This window comes from Ictalurus punctatus, chromosome 13 (assembly GCF_001660625.3).
Source record: "Ictalurus punctatus breed USDA103 chromosome 13, Coco_2.0, whole genome shotgun sequence".
Classification (NCBI taxonomy): Eukaryota; Metazoa; Chordata; class Actinopteri; order Siluriformes; family Ictaluridae; genus Ictalurus; species Ictalurus punctatus.
In genome coordinates this window covers 6,040,543-6,059,016 of record NC_030428.2, presented here as the reverse complement: position 1 = coordinate 6,059,016, position 18,474 = coordinate 6,040,543, and the positions used below count along the sequence as shown (strand labels likewise).

At 36.5% G+C, this 18,474-nt stretch overlaps 1 protein-coding gene across 3 annotated transcripts in view; it reads left to right on the top strand.

Moving 5' to 3' along the window:
- The window catches only part of slc39a11 (solute carrier family 39 member 11), a 159,477-nt gene that overhangs the window by 97,417 nt on the left and 43,586 nt on the right, over positions 1-18,474 (top strand). For 2 of the 3 annotated variants that reach the window (XM_017482564.3, NM_001200685.1), the window contains 1 exon segment: positions 5,906-6,044. In XM_017482564.3, the coding sequence (XP_017338053.1) occupies positions 5,906-6,044 (139 nt within the window). 3 annotated transcript variants of the gene reach the window in all.

The window sequence follows — 18,474 nt, the reverse complement described above, 5'->3', positions numbered from 1 at the left end:
TTTAAATGCTTTCATTAAATGCTGTCTAATTCTACAGTGGTATTGAATTATTTAAAAATCATTAATGCTTGCATTCATTAGTTTGTGAACACAATGCAGAAATTTCTATAATGTTCTGCTGTGTTTTTTCTTTATTCAATAATATTCAGTGTTTGAAGGCAGAGGCAGTCAGGTTTTCATTTAATATTTTGATAGATGTTGATATTTGATAGAGTCCATGATGCCATGTGTCCTAACAAAATGTCCAGGTCCTCTGGCAGAAAAACAGCCCAAAACATTAAAGATTCACCTCCATATTTAACCGTGAGCATGAGGTACTTTTCCATATGGCTACCTCTCTGTGTGTGCCAAAAACCCACCTCTCCTTGTTTATTGCCAAAAAGCTCGATTTTGGTTTCATCTGACCATAGAACCTGATCCCATTTGAAGTTCCAGTAGTGTCTGGCACACTGAAGGTTTTAGATTAAGCTTCCCTTAACGGACTGTATTTAATATGCTGATTATCACGAATAAACAATCACAAGTATCAAGAAAGCAACCAACACTTTACTGATTAAATAATAAACCATGAAAGCCAACTAATCAGCACATTCTTGCATTAATCAATGTTCATAATATTAGCTTATAACAAGCCTACAGTGACAACATATTAATCAACATCACCAGAAGTTATCAACACATTAATGAACGCTTGAAGTTCTTGCCTGAGGGGCTGAATAATAATTTAAGTGTTTACCAGACTAGAGTTCAGTAAGTTTATGTGATTTTATGTTAATCATGGCTTGAATAAACATTAGTTCATGCAGGTGTATTTTGTTAACTTATAGTCTATGGTCTGTTAATAACTAATACAATAAACCATGTTAGTTAAGGAAACCGTCATATAAATTGTTAAAGATAATTGTATTTAATAAGTATCAAAGGCGACACTGAGTCATTATTCATTTGAATGTCAACTAACTTGCTGTATGTTTGATGTCAAATCATAATTCAGCTCCAGCACTCAATCCACTGCTGTGATCAAACTCAATACAATATTTACGCTTCACGGTGAACGTAATTCATCAGCCTTTGATCAGTCCATGCTCTGTGTGACAGATGTTGAGTTGAGGGGAAAACCTGGAATAGTAATGCTGAATGTAATTGCACAGAGATTAACAGTGCATGGTCAGAGTTGTGAGTCAGACCTTAGTTTTATTTCTGCAGAATATAATTGAGTGTACATTAGGGTAACTATAGCATGAGAGTTGTAGATAAGTTGGATTTCTTGCTTGTGATGAAAACAGAAAGAGGAACTATTGAGCAGAAGCAAGCAGGCTGAGGAAACACCAAATAAACAGCTTATTATTAAAAATTTTTATTCAAGTTTAGCACTGTAGGTTAATCAGGCTTAAAATAAAGGCGTTTTCAACTGCACTTATGTGAAGCAAATATATAGGAAATTATTTTTCTTGAAAATTAAATTAGCATTTCATATATGAGAAGACTCTAGGGAGAGTACCTGCTGTGCTTAATGATTTCTGGTGGCACACACATGAGAGAGAGAGAGAGAGAGAGGGGGGGGGCTCCTTTGTGTTGTCTGGGTATTTCCTGGGAGAAAAATGCTCCATTATTTTCTTTCCCTAATTATTGAGCGAAAAAATTCTCAATTAAAGCGGGTAGTGAATGAAAAAACACACAAAAAAAGAGTACGTTTTGAACAGAAGAAATTGAAATGGGTTTTAAGAATGCCATTTAGTATTTTTAAACAATGAGGAAAAAAGGTGGTTAATAACATAATCAAAGTCAACCTCACTGAAAAATATTTTTTTAAAAGTGTAAAAGTGATGATATCACACAAACTCACTGTGAGTACAAATCTCAGAGGTGCCAGCTCTGTGCTCAGACTGAGACTTCCGTCTGTAGAGTGCTGTGGATTAAATAAATGTGCTGTAAAATTTAAAAAGAAATGCTGAATAAAACTCACCTGAATTAGAAATATACAAATGACATGACTGATATACCACCTGAACCTTACACAATACAGCTGTTAATGAAATGAGGTCATGTAAGCTCCATTATATAGATATTTCCTTTCATTACATTTATTCAAGGAATATGGTCTTTATGAAAAAGCAGTCAGTTTAGAAAAATGTTTGTATCCCTTGAGTGCTCCTGAGTTTGTGTAACTTTACGTATAAGGAGACGCACTAATAACTGTGGTCGATTAATGTTTGCATCATGTGTACTTGTATCTTGAGAGATGGTGGTCCTAGTTGTGCTTGAGTGACTTCAGATGGGTGCAGCTAGCTTTGTAGGCAAGCAGCAATGTTTTGAATCTGATGTGGGTGGCTGATAACCAATTTTTGGCTCATATCAGAAGCAGGAAACAGGTAGAGAACCACAGTAGAGAAATGCTGAAGAAGCCAGTCATGTCTGTTGCATAAAAGAAGTCTTTGGGAGAGGGAGATGGGATGGTCACTCAGGAATTTGCAATAAAGAAAATGTCTGTTTATGGCTGCTCATTTTATAGTAATTGTCTTTCACACATTTGAAAAGAAAAAGCACAAATTATTATTTTTTTTTGGCATTCTGCTCTTTTTTTATCAAAATTCTATGATTTAGATTAAGGTTTATGTTGCATGGCTTTGCCTCATTGTGGCATTTCTGGCAGATTCGCAAAATAACTATCTGCAAGGAGGACGCAAGTAATTGTGGTGTTTAATCTTGGATTGGTGTTATGGATTTTCTGTGTAATTCTCACTATTATTAGGATATTTCTTGCCACCATTTCTTTCAAAATGCATAGTGGCTATAGCTATGCTGTGTCACTGCCATGAGCTATCTGTTTAATGATCAGTGTAGGGTAAGTTAATTAAAAAAGTAATCCAGTTCAGATTACTAGTTACTACTTTAAAATTGTAATCTGATTACATTACTGATTACTGCATGTACCAGACCGATGAAATATCAAACTTTTCTAACTAGGCTAGTCTGGTGTCGCTAGCCAGGGGGAAGCACATCTAAGCTATCACTTTATGGGTTTAGCTGCTACAATGCCTTGCAAAGTACATTATCTTTCCTTATGCTCTGCTCAAATCATGTTCACGTAAACTGGAACTCATATAGACATTTACACCTTGTTTTCCTGCGCAGCATCAGAGGATGTTACTGTTTCAGTTTCAGCACCTTTACTGGTTTAAAAAAAAATCTGTGTATATCCATTTTCCCTCACACGGACTGTGAGCTAGCATTTGGCAGAATTGAGAGACTGTCAGCCAATAAGACACGATTGTTTCCACGTATTTTCCTGTAAATGCGTTCTGATTGGTCTTGTCTACAGTCACTGAAGATATAAAATTACAACAATGGTGTCTTCTTTTACATTCAGTTACACAGTGACAAACCGCTCCAAGTGGAGAATTATTCAGGGCTAAAAAATCTTCGGGGAAAAATGTCATTTATTTAAAAAGTGCATTTGACTTAATATTGTTTTCTTAAGAATAAATTTGTAACTGTAATCAAATTACATCAATTTAAAATGTAATGCATTACATTACTGCGTTATCAGAAAAAGTCATTAGATTACAGTAACCAGTTACTTTGTAATGCGTTACACCCAACTCTGTTAATGATGTATTAAATGTTTAGTTAGACGGAATGTGGTGTTGGTGTTATTGGAATCTAGTAATGGATTTAGTGGAATTTATCTTTCAAAGCTTGAATTCATCACTTGAGTTTCTCTGCTAATGACAGATTTTCACATATCATTTGTATAAGACCCATCCGAGACTGTGCCATTCATTTAATAACGAATTTTTTTCATGGCACAGATGACCAATAGACTATTTCCAGACATTTTTTCCTGTGACTCTTCTCAGGTGATTTGTTAAGTGACTGGATGTTATAAACAGGCTTGGGGAGTAACAGAATACATGTAACAGCATTACATAATCAGGATACAAAAAACTGGTAACTGTATTCCGTTACAGTTGCGTCAAAAAAAACAAGTAATCAAATTACAGGTATATTTTGTAAAAAAAAAAAAAAAAAAAAGAGAGAGAATACTATCAGAATTACATTTGTTTCATTTAAAAGCAAAGCAATTAATCTTTGTACACAATGTAGACAGCTGCTTGATTATAGTTCTGGTTCTCTCTTGCCAGTCATGGCTCACATGAGCAACCTCCTGGTGCATGCACAAATACATTTTGTGCAAAGTTAATTTTGTAGAATTTAATACAAATTGTTCTCTGAAATGCTTTTGTTAGTGTGACCATATGTCCTCTTTTTCAGACCAAAAAAGCGTCTGGCTGGGATTTATAAATTTGAGAAAATGTCCGGGATTTGGTTTTAGTTTCATTATGATGTGCTTATGGTCTAATACTGCATTATATATGTGTGCATTGCTTTAACCCGTCTCTGTAATTCCTGCCTTCTTGCACACCAATTGGTCGATTCTTAAAGGCTTGCAGCAGCTATTGGCCAAATTCTGCTTCTCAACCATTAATTAGTATTAATTAACACTCATTTACACACCATTTATACAGCCAGTTTAAGTTTTTTAAACTATTATAGCGCCATCAAGTGGCCAACAAAGCAATTTTTGTCAAGTGACCTTAGACTGAGCCTTTACATAAGCATCCCAAGTTTGGTGGTTCGTTTAAGAATTATTACTATGTAACTAATGTGGCCAAGTCCACTACATTTACTTTTGGCATGCCATCGACACGTAAAATTGAAAGTTCACCTTTATTATATATTTATTTATAAATAGACCCCAGAGAATCGTGTAACACTTTTTTTTTTGTTAATGCTGATGAACCAAAAGTCAGATAGGTCTACCAAGTTTTGTTCCGATCGGTCATTGTTAACCTTGTCTAATAGCTGCTGATTGGCTGATGGCGGCCATGTTTTTCAACATACGTGAATGTCCTCATAGACATTGGTGGCAGGTCAAAGACACTGTATGTGAATTTTGAAGTCAATTGGGTCAACGGTTCCATAGTTACAGCCAATTTCATGTTTTTTTGGTATTATAGCACCACCATGTGGCAAAACTGCACAAATGTTTTTTGTGCGATCATAGATCGCATCGTACATAAGCATGTTTGGTGGAGATATCTCATTTCATTCAAGAGTTATAGCCAATTAAGTAAACATGGCCACGCCTACGTTGTGTTTTCACATAAAGTAGCTATCTCAAGTCAAAAGTTAGAATTATTATTGATAGTTGATAATTATTGGTAAACAGACTCCATAGAACGTTTGGCACTGGTTTCGTCTCGCTCGGATTAAAAACTTAGGACTAGTTCGAAAAAGTAGGTTTTTTGAAAAATCCAAGGTGGCGGAAAAATTTTAATGACTGAAGTGAAATTGAAGATATATGTTTTGTTTGTCTGATCCCAAGGATTCCATAGATATAAGACACTTGCGTCTGTATCAAATGGTTAAAACGTTATGGCCATTTTTAGAAAATGCACACTATAGCGCTACCATCTGGACGTTTGGGCTTAAACTTTGCGACGTTGAAGTACTCTGTGGTACTACCTTTCCTCAAAGTTTCAGCTCTCTATGACTTATGGTCTGCACAATCAGTTTTAGGACAGAATAATAATAATAAAAATCCTTACATTTACGATATGGTTTCAGCCCTTCAGGTTTGAACCCCTAAAAATGCCTCTGATGCTTGTACCAAAGATTCATTCAGCACACTCAGTACTGTTTGATTTTATAGCATACAGCTGCATGGAAGAGTAATGACTCATAATCTCACTGCCGAGTGTCACACAGAAGAGTATGGGTTCTCTTTTGAATTCTATCCTGATGTTATCTAAGGGAGTTTTTCCTTGTCACCTCTGGCTTGCTCTAAACCTAAACCTACATAAATAAAATTTAATTGAATTGAATTTTTTTTTTCCCCCAGGGTGTTGAGACAGACCCGCATTTGGCTTTGACCCTGCCTTCTGACGCCAAACCAGTGAAAGCGAAAGTGGAGGACCCTGTAGCCTCATCCACAACTGAGGAGCTGTCAATCAGGATAGGTAGAGGAGGATCTCAGTCAGGCAAGCCTCCTTTCATACACCCATCTTCTGCCATCTCAGCTAAAGCTAAACACACAAACAGCACCACAGCCGTTCTCTGATGGCTTTCTTTATGGGTGCATACGGCTCTATTTATATGTGTATATCTAGCCACCTTTCACTTTTATTTAATAACTCATTTCTTTGCTGTCTTCTTTTTTACCTTACTATTGTGTTATAACTCTGTTCTTCACCCTCCTGCTTTTGAAGCACTCAATCAATCACTTTGTCTCTACACCTGATATTCTGTGCAGCAGATGATATTCCGTGTACTGTTCAGGTCAAGTGACTCATTTTAAATTGGAGTAAATGTGGAATAATGATTACTGTGATGGGTCCAACAGTAAAATGGTGTCAGATATTATTATGGCCTGAGATTAAAAACTTGAAATATGGTGAAATAAAGTAAGAAAAGTAATTAGTGTTTGTAAAAATGCAGACCTGGGTTCAAGCCCCAGCTCTGACCCCAGCTTCTTAACAACCTGGGATATGCAAAAAGGGAATTTCACTGTTTTGAAAATGGCCATTTCCACCATCAGTGCAATAATTAAGTTCTAGTCAACTGGAAATGTGTTGACTCAACCTAGAATTGGACATCTGTCTATATTGTCTCAACGCAATAGAATCTCACCTGCGCATGCACATCCCCTTTACTCCTCGACTGCCTGTCAGACTCATCAACTTGCTCCACACACACACAACAGAGAAAATGTCAGAGAGAAGAGAGGCTGATATCATCAAACTCCATCCCCTGCCATAATAGAAATTAAAATCAGCAACGTGGGATTACTTTGAATATCCCAAAAAGAAAGGGGGACTGTCCTTGAGGACTGATTTGCAAAAAAACAGTTTGCAGGACAGTTTGCAAAAAAAACAAAAAAAAAACAACAACATCCCTCCATTTCAGATCAAGGGATATGTTCGGTTTATAACTTTAATCCCTAATGAAAAAACGTGAATGTTTAAACGTCAATCATTTTCCACATCCTGACTCCCAGCTACAGTGCTGTGAAAAGGTATTTGCCTGATTTCTTTCTTTTTTGTATATATCTTATACTAAATATTTTAGATCTTCAAAAGAAATATAACATAAAATAAAGGCAACTTAAGTAAACACACAATACAGTTTTTATTTAATTATTTTTTATTGAAGCAAAAAAAGTTATCCAACACCTATCACCCATGTAAATAAATCACTCCTATGCTTTGGATCATTGTCTTGCTGCACAATCCAGTTGCCACTCCAATGGATGCAGCACCGTGGCAGGCCATCATGGCTCATGGTCACCTGATTGGAGAACAGCAGCAACTCCTCGTGAAACTCGACGACAAGGTAGATTTACTCTCCCAAACAGTTTCTCACAGTGCGCCGTCACACCTACCACCCCAGTCCTATTTTCCGCCTATGACGGCACCGGAAAAAATTCTCCAGTGAAGTTTCACAATGCCAAGGTATTTTGCTCCAGTGTTCCATGTATTTCGCCAGCTTCGAGGGAATGCAGCTGGGCAAACTAGGCTCAACGAAGCTGACAGGGAGAGACATCGCAGAGAGACGTGCTGCTTCTATTGTGGACAACCCGATCATCTCAGCCAACAGTGCTCCCTAGGTGCCCAGAAACAACCAACCTCAAGCAGGAACCTCTGTCCCCGCTCATCTCCGGTGAGTCAGTTTCAGTCTCCTCGCATGATTGATTCTGGAGCAGCTGGAACCTTCATCGACCAGAACATTGTAAAACAGCTCAACATCCCCACGCAACTGCTACCACGCCACCAAAAGATCCAAACCATTGATGGAGGACACTTTGGAGAGTGCATCAGGACACAGCCCATGTGCCTTAAGGTCAGCGCTCTTCACCAGGAGTACATCATACTCCTCATCACAGTATCACCAGGACACCCTGTCATTTTGGGCCTCCTGTGGATGGAGCAGCATAACCCCTCCATCTCATGGTCTGACAAGGAAATCACCAAATGGTCAAGATAATGCAAATCTCACTGCATTCATTCACCAGAGCTCCTCATTGCCACCACCTCCATTGAAAGCCCAGAAAATCACCCCTTTGGAATACAAATATCTCAGCACTGTTTTCAGCAAGACCAAAGCCAGCGGTTTTACAGACTATATGATTGCGCCATTAGCTGATCCCAGGAACCACACTTCCACACAATCATATTTACCCCCTGTCCCGCACAGAACAGCTGGCCATGGAGGAGTACATACAAGAAACACTGCAGCAGGGATACATAAGACCATCTACTTCTCCCGTGTCTGTGGGCTTCTTCTTTGTGTAGAAAAAAGGAGGTGGACTTCGACCTTGTAACAATTACTGGGGGTTGAATCAATGTTTGAGATGCTGTGCACAGAGCTTGGTCCACTGGGTAGTCCAGGTATTGCGACCCACCGTGCCCCAGTTCACACAGGAAATTGTGCTGTATAAGTTGGCCACATGTGCTGAATGTCCAGTCACATCAGTCAATTATCCAATCACATTATTTGCTGAGGAAAAGTCACAACTTTTTTTGATGTGCATCGAGGAATTTATTTGTTAAATGTGTTTCCATCTTATTTTATGCGCATGACTTCTTATCTGATTTTTTTTTTTATTCTTTCCCTGAGAATAAGTTTTTTATGTGCATTTTGTAGATTTTATCTGGTGTTTCCTCCAGCATTTTTTATGCGATATCCAAAAATTATCATACAAATACATGGATGGAAACATGGCTACTGCCCCCGACCTGAGTGTGTGTGTTAGATAAAGGTAAAGACAGGAGCAGTCTGGCCTTTAAAAAAAAGTCTTTAAAAAATGGTTTTAGGTTTCAAGTATAATAGAGCATTTGTTCAACCAAAAAAAACCCCTTCTGTTTTCATTCCTTTTAGGGTCATTGTAACAACTACTACTACTACTACTAATAATAATAATAATAATAATAATTGTGTAATACCGTATACCGTGAAACTGATATCTTCTGAGACGGTTATCGTACCATATAAATCTCATACCGTTTCAACCCTACACTGCTTGTATATAAAAATGTATGTGGAAAATTGAATGTAAATAAGAAATTTGACTTTTTGTGCCAGTGTGTATACCCTTGGAGTGTTTTCAAATGATGAACAGAATCTGAACTCTGAGTTTTTTTGTTTGGAATACTCTCATGCTACTTGCTCTTGTTTGTGATTGTGCTTTCTCTGCTTCTCTGAAATCTGTTCTGGTGATTATGGTGCCTTTGGTGATGTACACAACTTTCCTTTCATCATATTAATTTGGATGTTTCTTCTTGTGGCCATCAGAGACATCATTAGACTTTTTAGGTGACAAGATGGTGGAAATGCGGTATATGAACATGGATGGTTAGTGTTGCCTCTTATAATCCTGTATTAAAGCCAATCACTTATTTTACTTAACATTATTCAAAAATCACAATTGGATATCATTTTTGAACATACAGATAAGCAAGTAGTGGGATTAAATTATGTTTCTCATTTGTAATGGTAGCATGCTTCTTGTTGTTATGGTAACGTTGGTACTAAAGCTTGCTCCCTGCACACACATTAGGGTTGTTACAGTGTTCGGGTTCGTCATGGTGTATGATCAGACAGCTACCTCAGCACTGATTTATGAGAGATCAAAAATGTATTTACGTATGACGTGTAAAAAAATACTGACAATATAAAAATTTTGGAAAGGTATGTTCTGTAAAATGACAAGTAGAAATAACCCCAGGTAATATATCTTGTCCTTGATCGTGCTTTTGGTAATTTATGAGCGATTGGCATTCATACAAGCGAGTACAAAGAAAACTTATAAATCTGGCAAGTTTTACTTCAGTTTGGCCTACCAAAACATTTACACACAACTTTACATGAAGCTAGATAGATCATTGAGGCCCAATAAACTGAGGAAAAGAAAGAGTTGAAATGTACCAAAGTATAGCATATAACCTTTGCTGTAGGGAAGATTTATCTAAGGAACATTTACTAGCCTTTATGGACGGAGACATGAGTAGTGCTATAGAACAGTCACAGGTAAAGCTGGTTTTCCACCATGGGAAATACTTTTCACTTTTTGGTTATTCAGTAACATGAAAAACTGCATTTTTTGTATTGTCATCTTGTGACTGGTGAGGGAACTACTGTTTATAGCTGTTATAACTTCTCACAGATATTCAACATATACAACATATATAAGATATACAACATATAATGTTGTAGAATATCTCACAGATATTCTACAACATTATATGAAACTATAAATGGATACAAAGAATGACATCTTGTTCTTTAAGTAGAAAATGTGTCATCTTTGGTCAGTTGTTGTGATATAAGATGAATAAACCAATTTGGGACTTGCTGTTATATTAAAATAATGAATTGTGACACTATATAGAAAGTCTTCCTTAGACCATGGGTCCAGACAGGATGTTTTACAGAGTGAAGGTTTTTTGCAGACACAGCAGTCTGTGAAGAGTTACTCATAGCTCACTAAGTTCAATGCAAGCTTCTTACCTGAGAACCAATACTATTTGGTCCAGTAGCCATCCTAGGTGAATGGTTGAATGTATGTGTGTAGTGTATGTGTGTGTGTGTGTGTGTGTGTGTGAGAGAGAGAGAGAGAGAGGCCGAGAGAGAGAGAGAGCGTGCCTGATAGTTGGGTGATGTTGGATGGACGGAGGACATCTTCAGAGTAGGACATCAGTAACTGTTCTGTAATGGAGGGAAGGGGCTGGTTGGCTCCTTATACAATCTGTTAAAAAAAAAAAACTTTCTTTCATGAGTCCTGATAGGCATCCTGCTCCACATCCAGCACACAGTGAAGCTGGTTATCTCTCTGATTGCACAATGCTTACTCTGTTTCTTTGGAGTGGTAGTGTCCTCTAACCTCTGTGTTGTCATAGCCCATTATACACTCAGGGGCAAAAAAATTGGTCCAAGGTTCTTTTTGCCACAAAGTTTAGAACCCACTTCTCATTAAAACACCTAAAGGCTCCAGTATACTTAATTGCACAAGACTAAAATCACCTTTACATGCTTACAATCTTGCATACTATCTCTGATTATGTACTGATCATGTTTGAGTCCTGCAGGTGACGCTATTAAAATTTTCATGACAATTTTCACATCGGCAGAAAGAAGATTGCAAAGTTCCAACAGCATAAACTATTGTGATGCAGATATGTGTAAGTACATAAACAAAGTACAGAACACGAGGAACAGTGTATTTTGTTCCATATTTACAAAGCGAAAAAGAAGGTGTTTCCATCCCAGTTTATATTCCCACATAAAGATGAGACCATTCAATTAATCCAGGATTGAGAATTGCAACTTAGCATGCTAGTGAGAGCTATGCGATGCTTGCAATGAGTCAGCTCCGATACTTGGACCAATCACAGGCTCAATTGCATAGCATGTTTTATCCATGGAGTTCACTGAGCTGTTGTGTGCCATGTTAACCCCAAAACATTATTATTAAAATATATACTCATGTTGCATGTTAATTTAATATTCAGTTGTTTATTAACAAGTTAGGGTTTCATGAGTTCCAACATGCCCATCATTACAGTACCCTCTGAAAGTATTGGAAGGGCAATTATTTTGTTTTTCCTATACTCTGAAGACATTTGGTTTTGAGACAAGATGAATAGGAGACAATAGACCTCCCAATTCGTAGGTGAGCAAGTGTTGGAACAAATAGACCGTTTGAATGGCAGGAATATCCTCATGTAGCATAAAGTGTTGTGTTTGCAGTTGAAATGGCTGCGAAAGGGTGAGATATGAGCCTGTTGAGACACAGCTGAGTCTTTTGAGGTATTATTTATCAGTAAATTGTATATATATATATATCTTGAAGACTGCCCCTCTCTCTCTCTCTCTCTCTCATACACACTCACACACACTCACACACACACACACACACACACACACACACACACACACACACAAAACCACATACACCTCCTCCTCCTATCTCTGGCTTGTCTCTTGTCTCAGTTGGGTGCTCATGTGTCTACATTAGTGATCATTGATCTTCACACCACTCTACATGCCCAGTCAAAAACACACACACACACACACACACACACACACACACACACACACACTTGTCTTGTTCCCAGGGTATGAGGATATTATTATTTTTGTTGTGTAATTTGCAATAAGTAACAAAGTTTCCCTCCAAAATACAATGAGATGCACAAATAAGTAGTAAGTGAATCACAAAAATAAATCAAATCCACAAATAAATAAAATGGGTTGTACAGATATGGTTGTTTCACCAAAAAAAAAAAAAAAAAAAAAAAATTTGCTTTACAGATATGCTTAGAAGCCACAAACATGCTCACCTATCATTTATTTGTGCATTTATGCATCATGCGGCAGGTGTATGAAAAGCGTACATTTAGATGTGGGATTGTTTTTCTTGTTGTTAATGCTTCTTACATAGATTAGTGCAAATCAATAAATTTGTGGAACTCTTGCTATTCATTTGTGAATTATGCAGTAAAACTGCCCTCATAGCAGGGTAGTACTGCTGAATAATTTAGCAGGTAATTGGAAAAACCAGAGCTACTCTACAGCTTGACTTGTTTTGCTTTTCATTGTGATTGTTATAAATAGTAAAAAGTGCAATGGTCATTAAAAAACACAGATTTTGTGCTCCTGGGCATCAGCAAAAGTCGTTCTGCTTATGAGTGTGTAATGATCGCCACATGATGAAATGTGCCCATGTTGTTCTGTGAAAATTTAAGTGCAGTTTGAAAGAGTGCTTTAAAGAATTTCCTAATATAAAAACATTAACATTTTTAATAATGAAAGGAAGATAGTCATTTATTTTTATCCACACGAGATACCATTAACATTCATTATTTAACCTCACATTTATTGCTTTACTTTCCTCACAGTTCCAGAAAATACTTTCACATTCACTACTTTAATTCTCACATAGCTCTCGCTACTCACACAAAATGCTCCATCATTCACTTTTTTACCCCTTCCTGTACAGACAATTTGCTCATAAGATTCACTACATTAGCTTTTTCACACAAAATACTCACATTCACTACTTTACCTCTCATATTGACACAGAATGCTCTCACATTCACTTTTACCTCTTATACACACTAAATTTTAAATGCTATTGCATTCTCTTTCTGATCTTTAACAGACAATCTTTATTCTTAAACACAAAGTGCTCTTGCATTTATAATGTTAAATCTCAGATACACACTAAATGCTCTCACATTCACTACTTTACCTCATATTCACACAAAATGCTCTCACATTCATCACTTTACCTCACATTCACACAAAAATGCTCTCACATCCATTACTTTACCTCTCACATTCATTACTTTACCTCACATTCACACAAAATGCTCTCACATTCATTACTTTACCTCACACATTCAATACTTTACCTCACACATTCGATACTTTACCTCACACATTCAATACTTTACCTCACATTCACACAAAATGCTTTCACATCCATTACTTTACCTCACAGTCACACAAAATGCTCTCACATTCATTACTTTACCTCACATTCACACAAAATTCTATCACCTTCAGTACTTTACCTCTCACATTCATTACTTTACCTCATATTCACTCAAAATTCTCTCACATTCATTACTTTACATCCCATTCACACAAAATGCTCTCACATTCACTACTTTACCTCACATTCACACAAAATGCTTTCACATTCATTAATTTACTTCACATTCACACAGAATCCTCTCACATTTACTGCTTTACCTTTCACATTTACGCAACAAACCTTCACATTTACTACTTTAGCTCTCTGTCACACATAACACTCTCAAATTCATTACTATAATACACGGATGCTCTTTTTTTCTTTCAGTTGAGAATATTTAATGTCAGCGAGATGTAAAGTTGTGAATGTGAGAGCATTTTTGATATGTAAAAGGTATAGGAAATTATGTATATTATAAATAAGGTCTTAAACTGTACTTCATAATCTTTAGCTACATTAAAAGCTGAATTAACCGAAGGCTTTGGATACCGCAGTGTGTATGTGTGTGTGTGTGTGTGTGTATATATATATATATATATATATATATATATATATATATATATATATATATATATATATACTGTTCTTGACTTATTAGCTGTTGATAAACCCCCATTGCACTGACATACCGCATAATTTCCATGCTTAGTGCTCAACTCTTTATAGAGCTGTGTGATAAGCAAAAGACTGATGCTGATTTTGAATGTTTGAAAGTCTGTTTTGAATGCAAACCACCTGCTGCTACTTTATCCATGTGCATATCTTTATGTAATTCCTTTCTAAAAACAAGGCTGATTATATTATTTTTATTATATTATTTATTATATTATATTATTCTGTTAAATATGTAGGGAGATTACAGTTGTTTGAATATGCTGAGTGGATTTCCTGTCCTTTGAGTACATTAAGGCAAATAAAGTTCCTCTTTGGGTATGCTTTAAGTATGTATAGCATATTAGCTCCTAAATATGTGAGAAATTAAACAGTTTAGATTCTCCTTGGAGGCTGATTATAAGAGGTGTTTTGAAAGAATTTTTCTATTTGAGGATGTTGACGTAATTTGAGTTTAAGTCTTTGAATATGTAAATCCCTTTAAATATGCTTAAATGAGTCGAGTTCTCCTTTTTGTTGATTGTGCTGAAGCAACTCAACGAATGTGGTCAAAGTTGATGAAGCATCCCATGTTAGTAGTATCTATAGTTAACTGGGAAGAGCTCCAATCAATGAGATGGGCAAAACTTAATGAAAAAGGTTTTTCATGAGTGTATAATCAATGCCTTGCAGCTTTCAGAATGATTGCCACTTTATGAGAGAATTCTCGAGGGCTTTAGCTGTTCCAATGTTTGGGTTTAGACCCAAATGCAGTGTTAATCAGAGGGGAGAAAAAACAAAACAATGTCATCACAAAAAAAGAAAAAAGACTGGCACATTGAGGTCTGGTTTTATGTTTTGAAAGTACCTACTGCTTGCACGTTGTCACTGCATAACAAGAGAAATGTGTTAATATCTTGTCAATTTGTTAGTATTGTTAGGCATCGCTGAATAATTGTACTTGTTGTACCTTTAGTCAAAAACATAAATGAAATCTGCAGTTAAATTACAATTTATTTTACAGTAATGATCCATTTTGTTGGGTATGTATTCATGTAGGCCAGAGGGACCTAATGGCATGTGTAACAAGTCACAAGTATTTGCAGGATCATGGCAGGGAATCTACTTCTTAACTAACGGAGGAAATTGTGGCATATTTCCTACTGCTCTGTTTCGTTTACTATATATACATATTACAGTTGGCAAACTTGTTTCATTCAGCCCACACAAACTTGCAAAAATGAAATGCCCTGTTGTACCTACTTAAGGTTACTTTTTTTCTTCTTTTATAATAATAATAATAATAATAATAATAATAATAATAATAATAATAATAGCAACAGGATATTATGGACTGACTGGTCCTACAGCAATTTCTATAGCAACAGATTGCTCAGGAAAATTAAGGATATCTATTAGACCACTTTTAAAGAGCATTGAAGCGTGTCCAAGTTTGACTTTATTCTTTGATATATCACTTCCTTTCTGTGTGTATTCTGTGACCTTTGTAGTTTGGTTATAGGTATTTGGGTCAGGTGTGTGTTAAAGTAGCAGAGAGTTTTCTGATGGTTAAGAAAAGACTAACCAGAATCATGTGCTCCTGCTGACCTGCCCATTAATTTGACTGACAGCTACTACAGACCAACTATTATTATTATTATTATTATTATTATTATTATTATTTTAAAATATATTAATGAGCAGTCATTGCCTTATTTCTCTGGAAATTAATATGACAAAAAAAGGCAGCTTGTTATTAGTAACCACAAAATTCAGCATCATCAGTCCTCAGATTTTCCAGCTTTACCTCTGACTGTTACAAAGCGCTGACATTGGAGATTCCTTCCATAAATATCTTCTTACAGAAAACTTGAAAATATCAACTATTACACATTTTTCCTTTTTTGATAATGTTTTTAAGACTGTTTGTTATTACATTTGGATTATGTGAAACATCCATCCTGGGAATTAGCTGTTACTATAGAACTGATAGTGTATTAGAAAGAGCACAACAACAACAAAAAAATTGTGATTTGTGCTGGTATTCAAAATAACACCTTGTTTCCCAATCAGATTCAAGAAGTCAACAGTGCTGTGATAAAACGGAGTCCCTCTGGCAGTTAATTACTAGTTGTATTATTATTATTGTTGTTGGACCAACATGTAACTCTGACTGCTGATCCAGCAGGTTGAGGATTTAAGATAGGTTGATTAAGCTGTATTTTTTCGTAGATGTCTAAGGAAAAAGGGGAAACGTATCATATGAAGTTTGAATAAATACTGAATTTCAGTGGGTATTTACACTTCTAGGAAAAATTAAATGCCAAGAAATTAATCCTGTTGTTTGTGTCCTTTTTGGGCATTTAGTAGCATTAACTAGTGACTGTGTGTTAAATAAACTTAGAAATAAGTCCAGACATTACATTTGTTCTGGTTCTGTAATTCCTGATGGAATCATAACAGGTTTATTTTGTTTGTTCTGTGTCCCGGGTTGTCACCAGAAGCCTGGAATGAGCGAGTGTGCAATTTTGATGGTACAGGAAAAATGGTAAACAAAAAGCCAGAAATCTCAAGGAGTTATGGTTATCATTAGGGAACATTTTCTCATATCGACTTGGTATTCTGCTGTGTGTTATGGTGACCTTCAAATAATGAGTTTTTTGTTTTGTGTGAAGTTGTAGCTTTTCGTTGACATTCAACAAAACTGCACTGATATGCATAATGAACTTCTTGGTTAAGTGACTTGATATACTATCTGTATTGCATTCTTGAAACTATTTTTTAAAAATGTTGTGCTCCTCCTGCAAAAATGAAGGGTCATGTACCAAAAAGGGCTATGACTGTTTGAAAGTATAGCTTTAATCATCATTTAGAATAGGTAAAGCTTTTACTTAGATTAATCAGGTTGATAAAACTTTAATAGGGCACACTCGCTTAAGTAACATTTTTAATGCATTATTGTTTATAGGGAGGAAACTGTCATAAACCCACACCAGCTTCATTCATTCATTCATTTTAGTAACCTCTGTATCCTTCACCTGGTCAAGGTCATGAAGGATCAAGAGCCTGTGGACACTTGCACTTGCAGATTGAGCCTCATTAATCAAGCTGGATACAAATGAATTTGTCACTTGTTGGCAAGAAGATTTACACAGCAAATGTGACGTTCATGAAACTCCATTTCAGAAAAGCAGTCATTGTCTATGAGAGCTCCTGACTTTTTGTAAATTAATCTATCAAGAGGCACATTGACATTAACCTTGTATTGTCAGCTTCAATTTAAATAATTGGCCATGAGTTACTGCACTGTATAGGTAGCAGATTTACATATCTATATATATTTTAACATGCACAAATATTTAAAGAAACTTCTGTTAATTATGTTAATGAAATTCTATACTATTGCCAGAGCCATATCTCCCTATAGTTCTCACCTGGTTTCCCACTGACGCTAAGCAGGGTTGAGCCTAGCCAGTACTTCGACGGGTGACCTCCTGGAAAAAACTAAGGTTGCTGCTGTAAGTAGGTATTAGTGAGGCCAGCAGGGGCTACTCACCCTGTGGTCTGTAGGGTGTCTAATGCCCCAGTATAGCGACGGGGACACTATACTGTAAAAACAGCAACATCTTTCGGATGAGACGTTAAACCGAGGTCCTGACTCGCTATGGTATTAAAAATCCCATGACACTTAAAAGAGTAGAGGTATAAACCCCAGTGTCCTGGCCATTCTCTATCATGGCCCCCTTATAATCCCCATCACTGAATTGGCTACATCACTCTCCCCTAAACTAATAGCTAGTGTGTGGTGGTGTTTTGACGCACAATGGCTGACATAACGTCATACAGGTGGATGCTACACACTAGTGGTAGGAGATTTTACCCCACCCCCCACCCCCCCACTATGTTTAATATTTTGGCCTAGAAAAGCACTATATAAATGTAACTGTACCTAAGTAAACAAATCTATAAATGAAGACAAATAAGACACTCCATTTAATTAGGACAAATGAATTACTGCCCTATAAATGGAGGAAGAGTTAGTGTGTGTGGGTCTGACATGTTGCTGTGGCTAAGCTGTGTTACTGGAAGCTTTTTTCAAATCAATTTTAGTTGAATAGCGCTTTTTACAATAGACATTGTCTCAAAGCAGCTTTACAGAAACATATAAACATGGGATACAGATTTTAAATGTGCAAATTTATCCCAATTGAGCGAGCCGGTGGTGACAGTGGTGAGGAAAAACTCCCTAAGATGTTAAGAGGAAGAAACCTTGAGAGGAACCA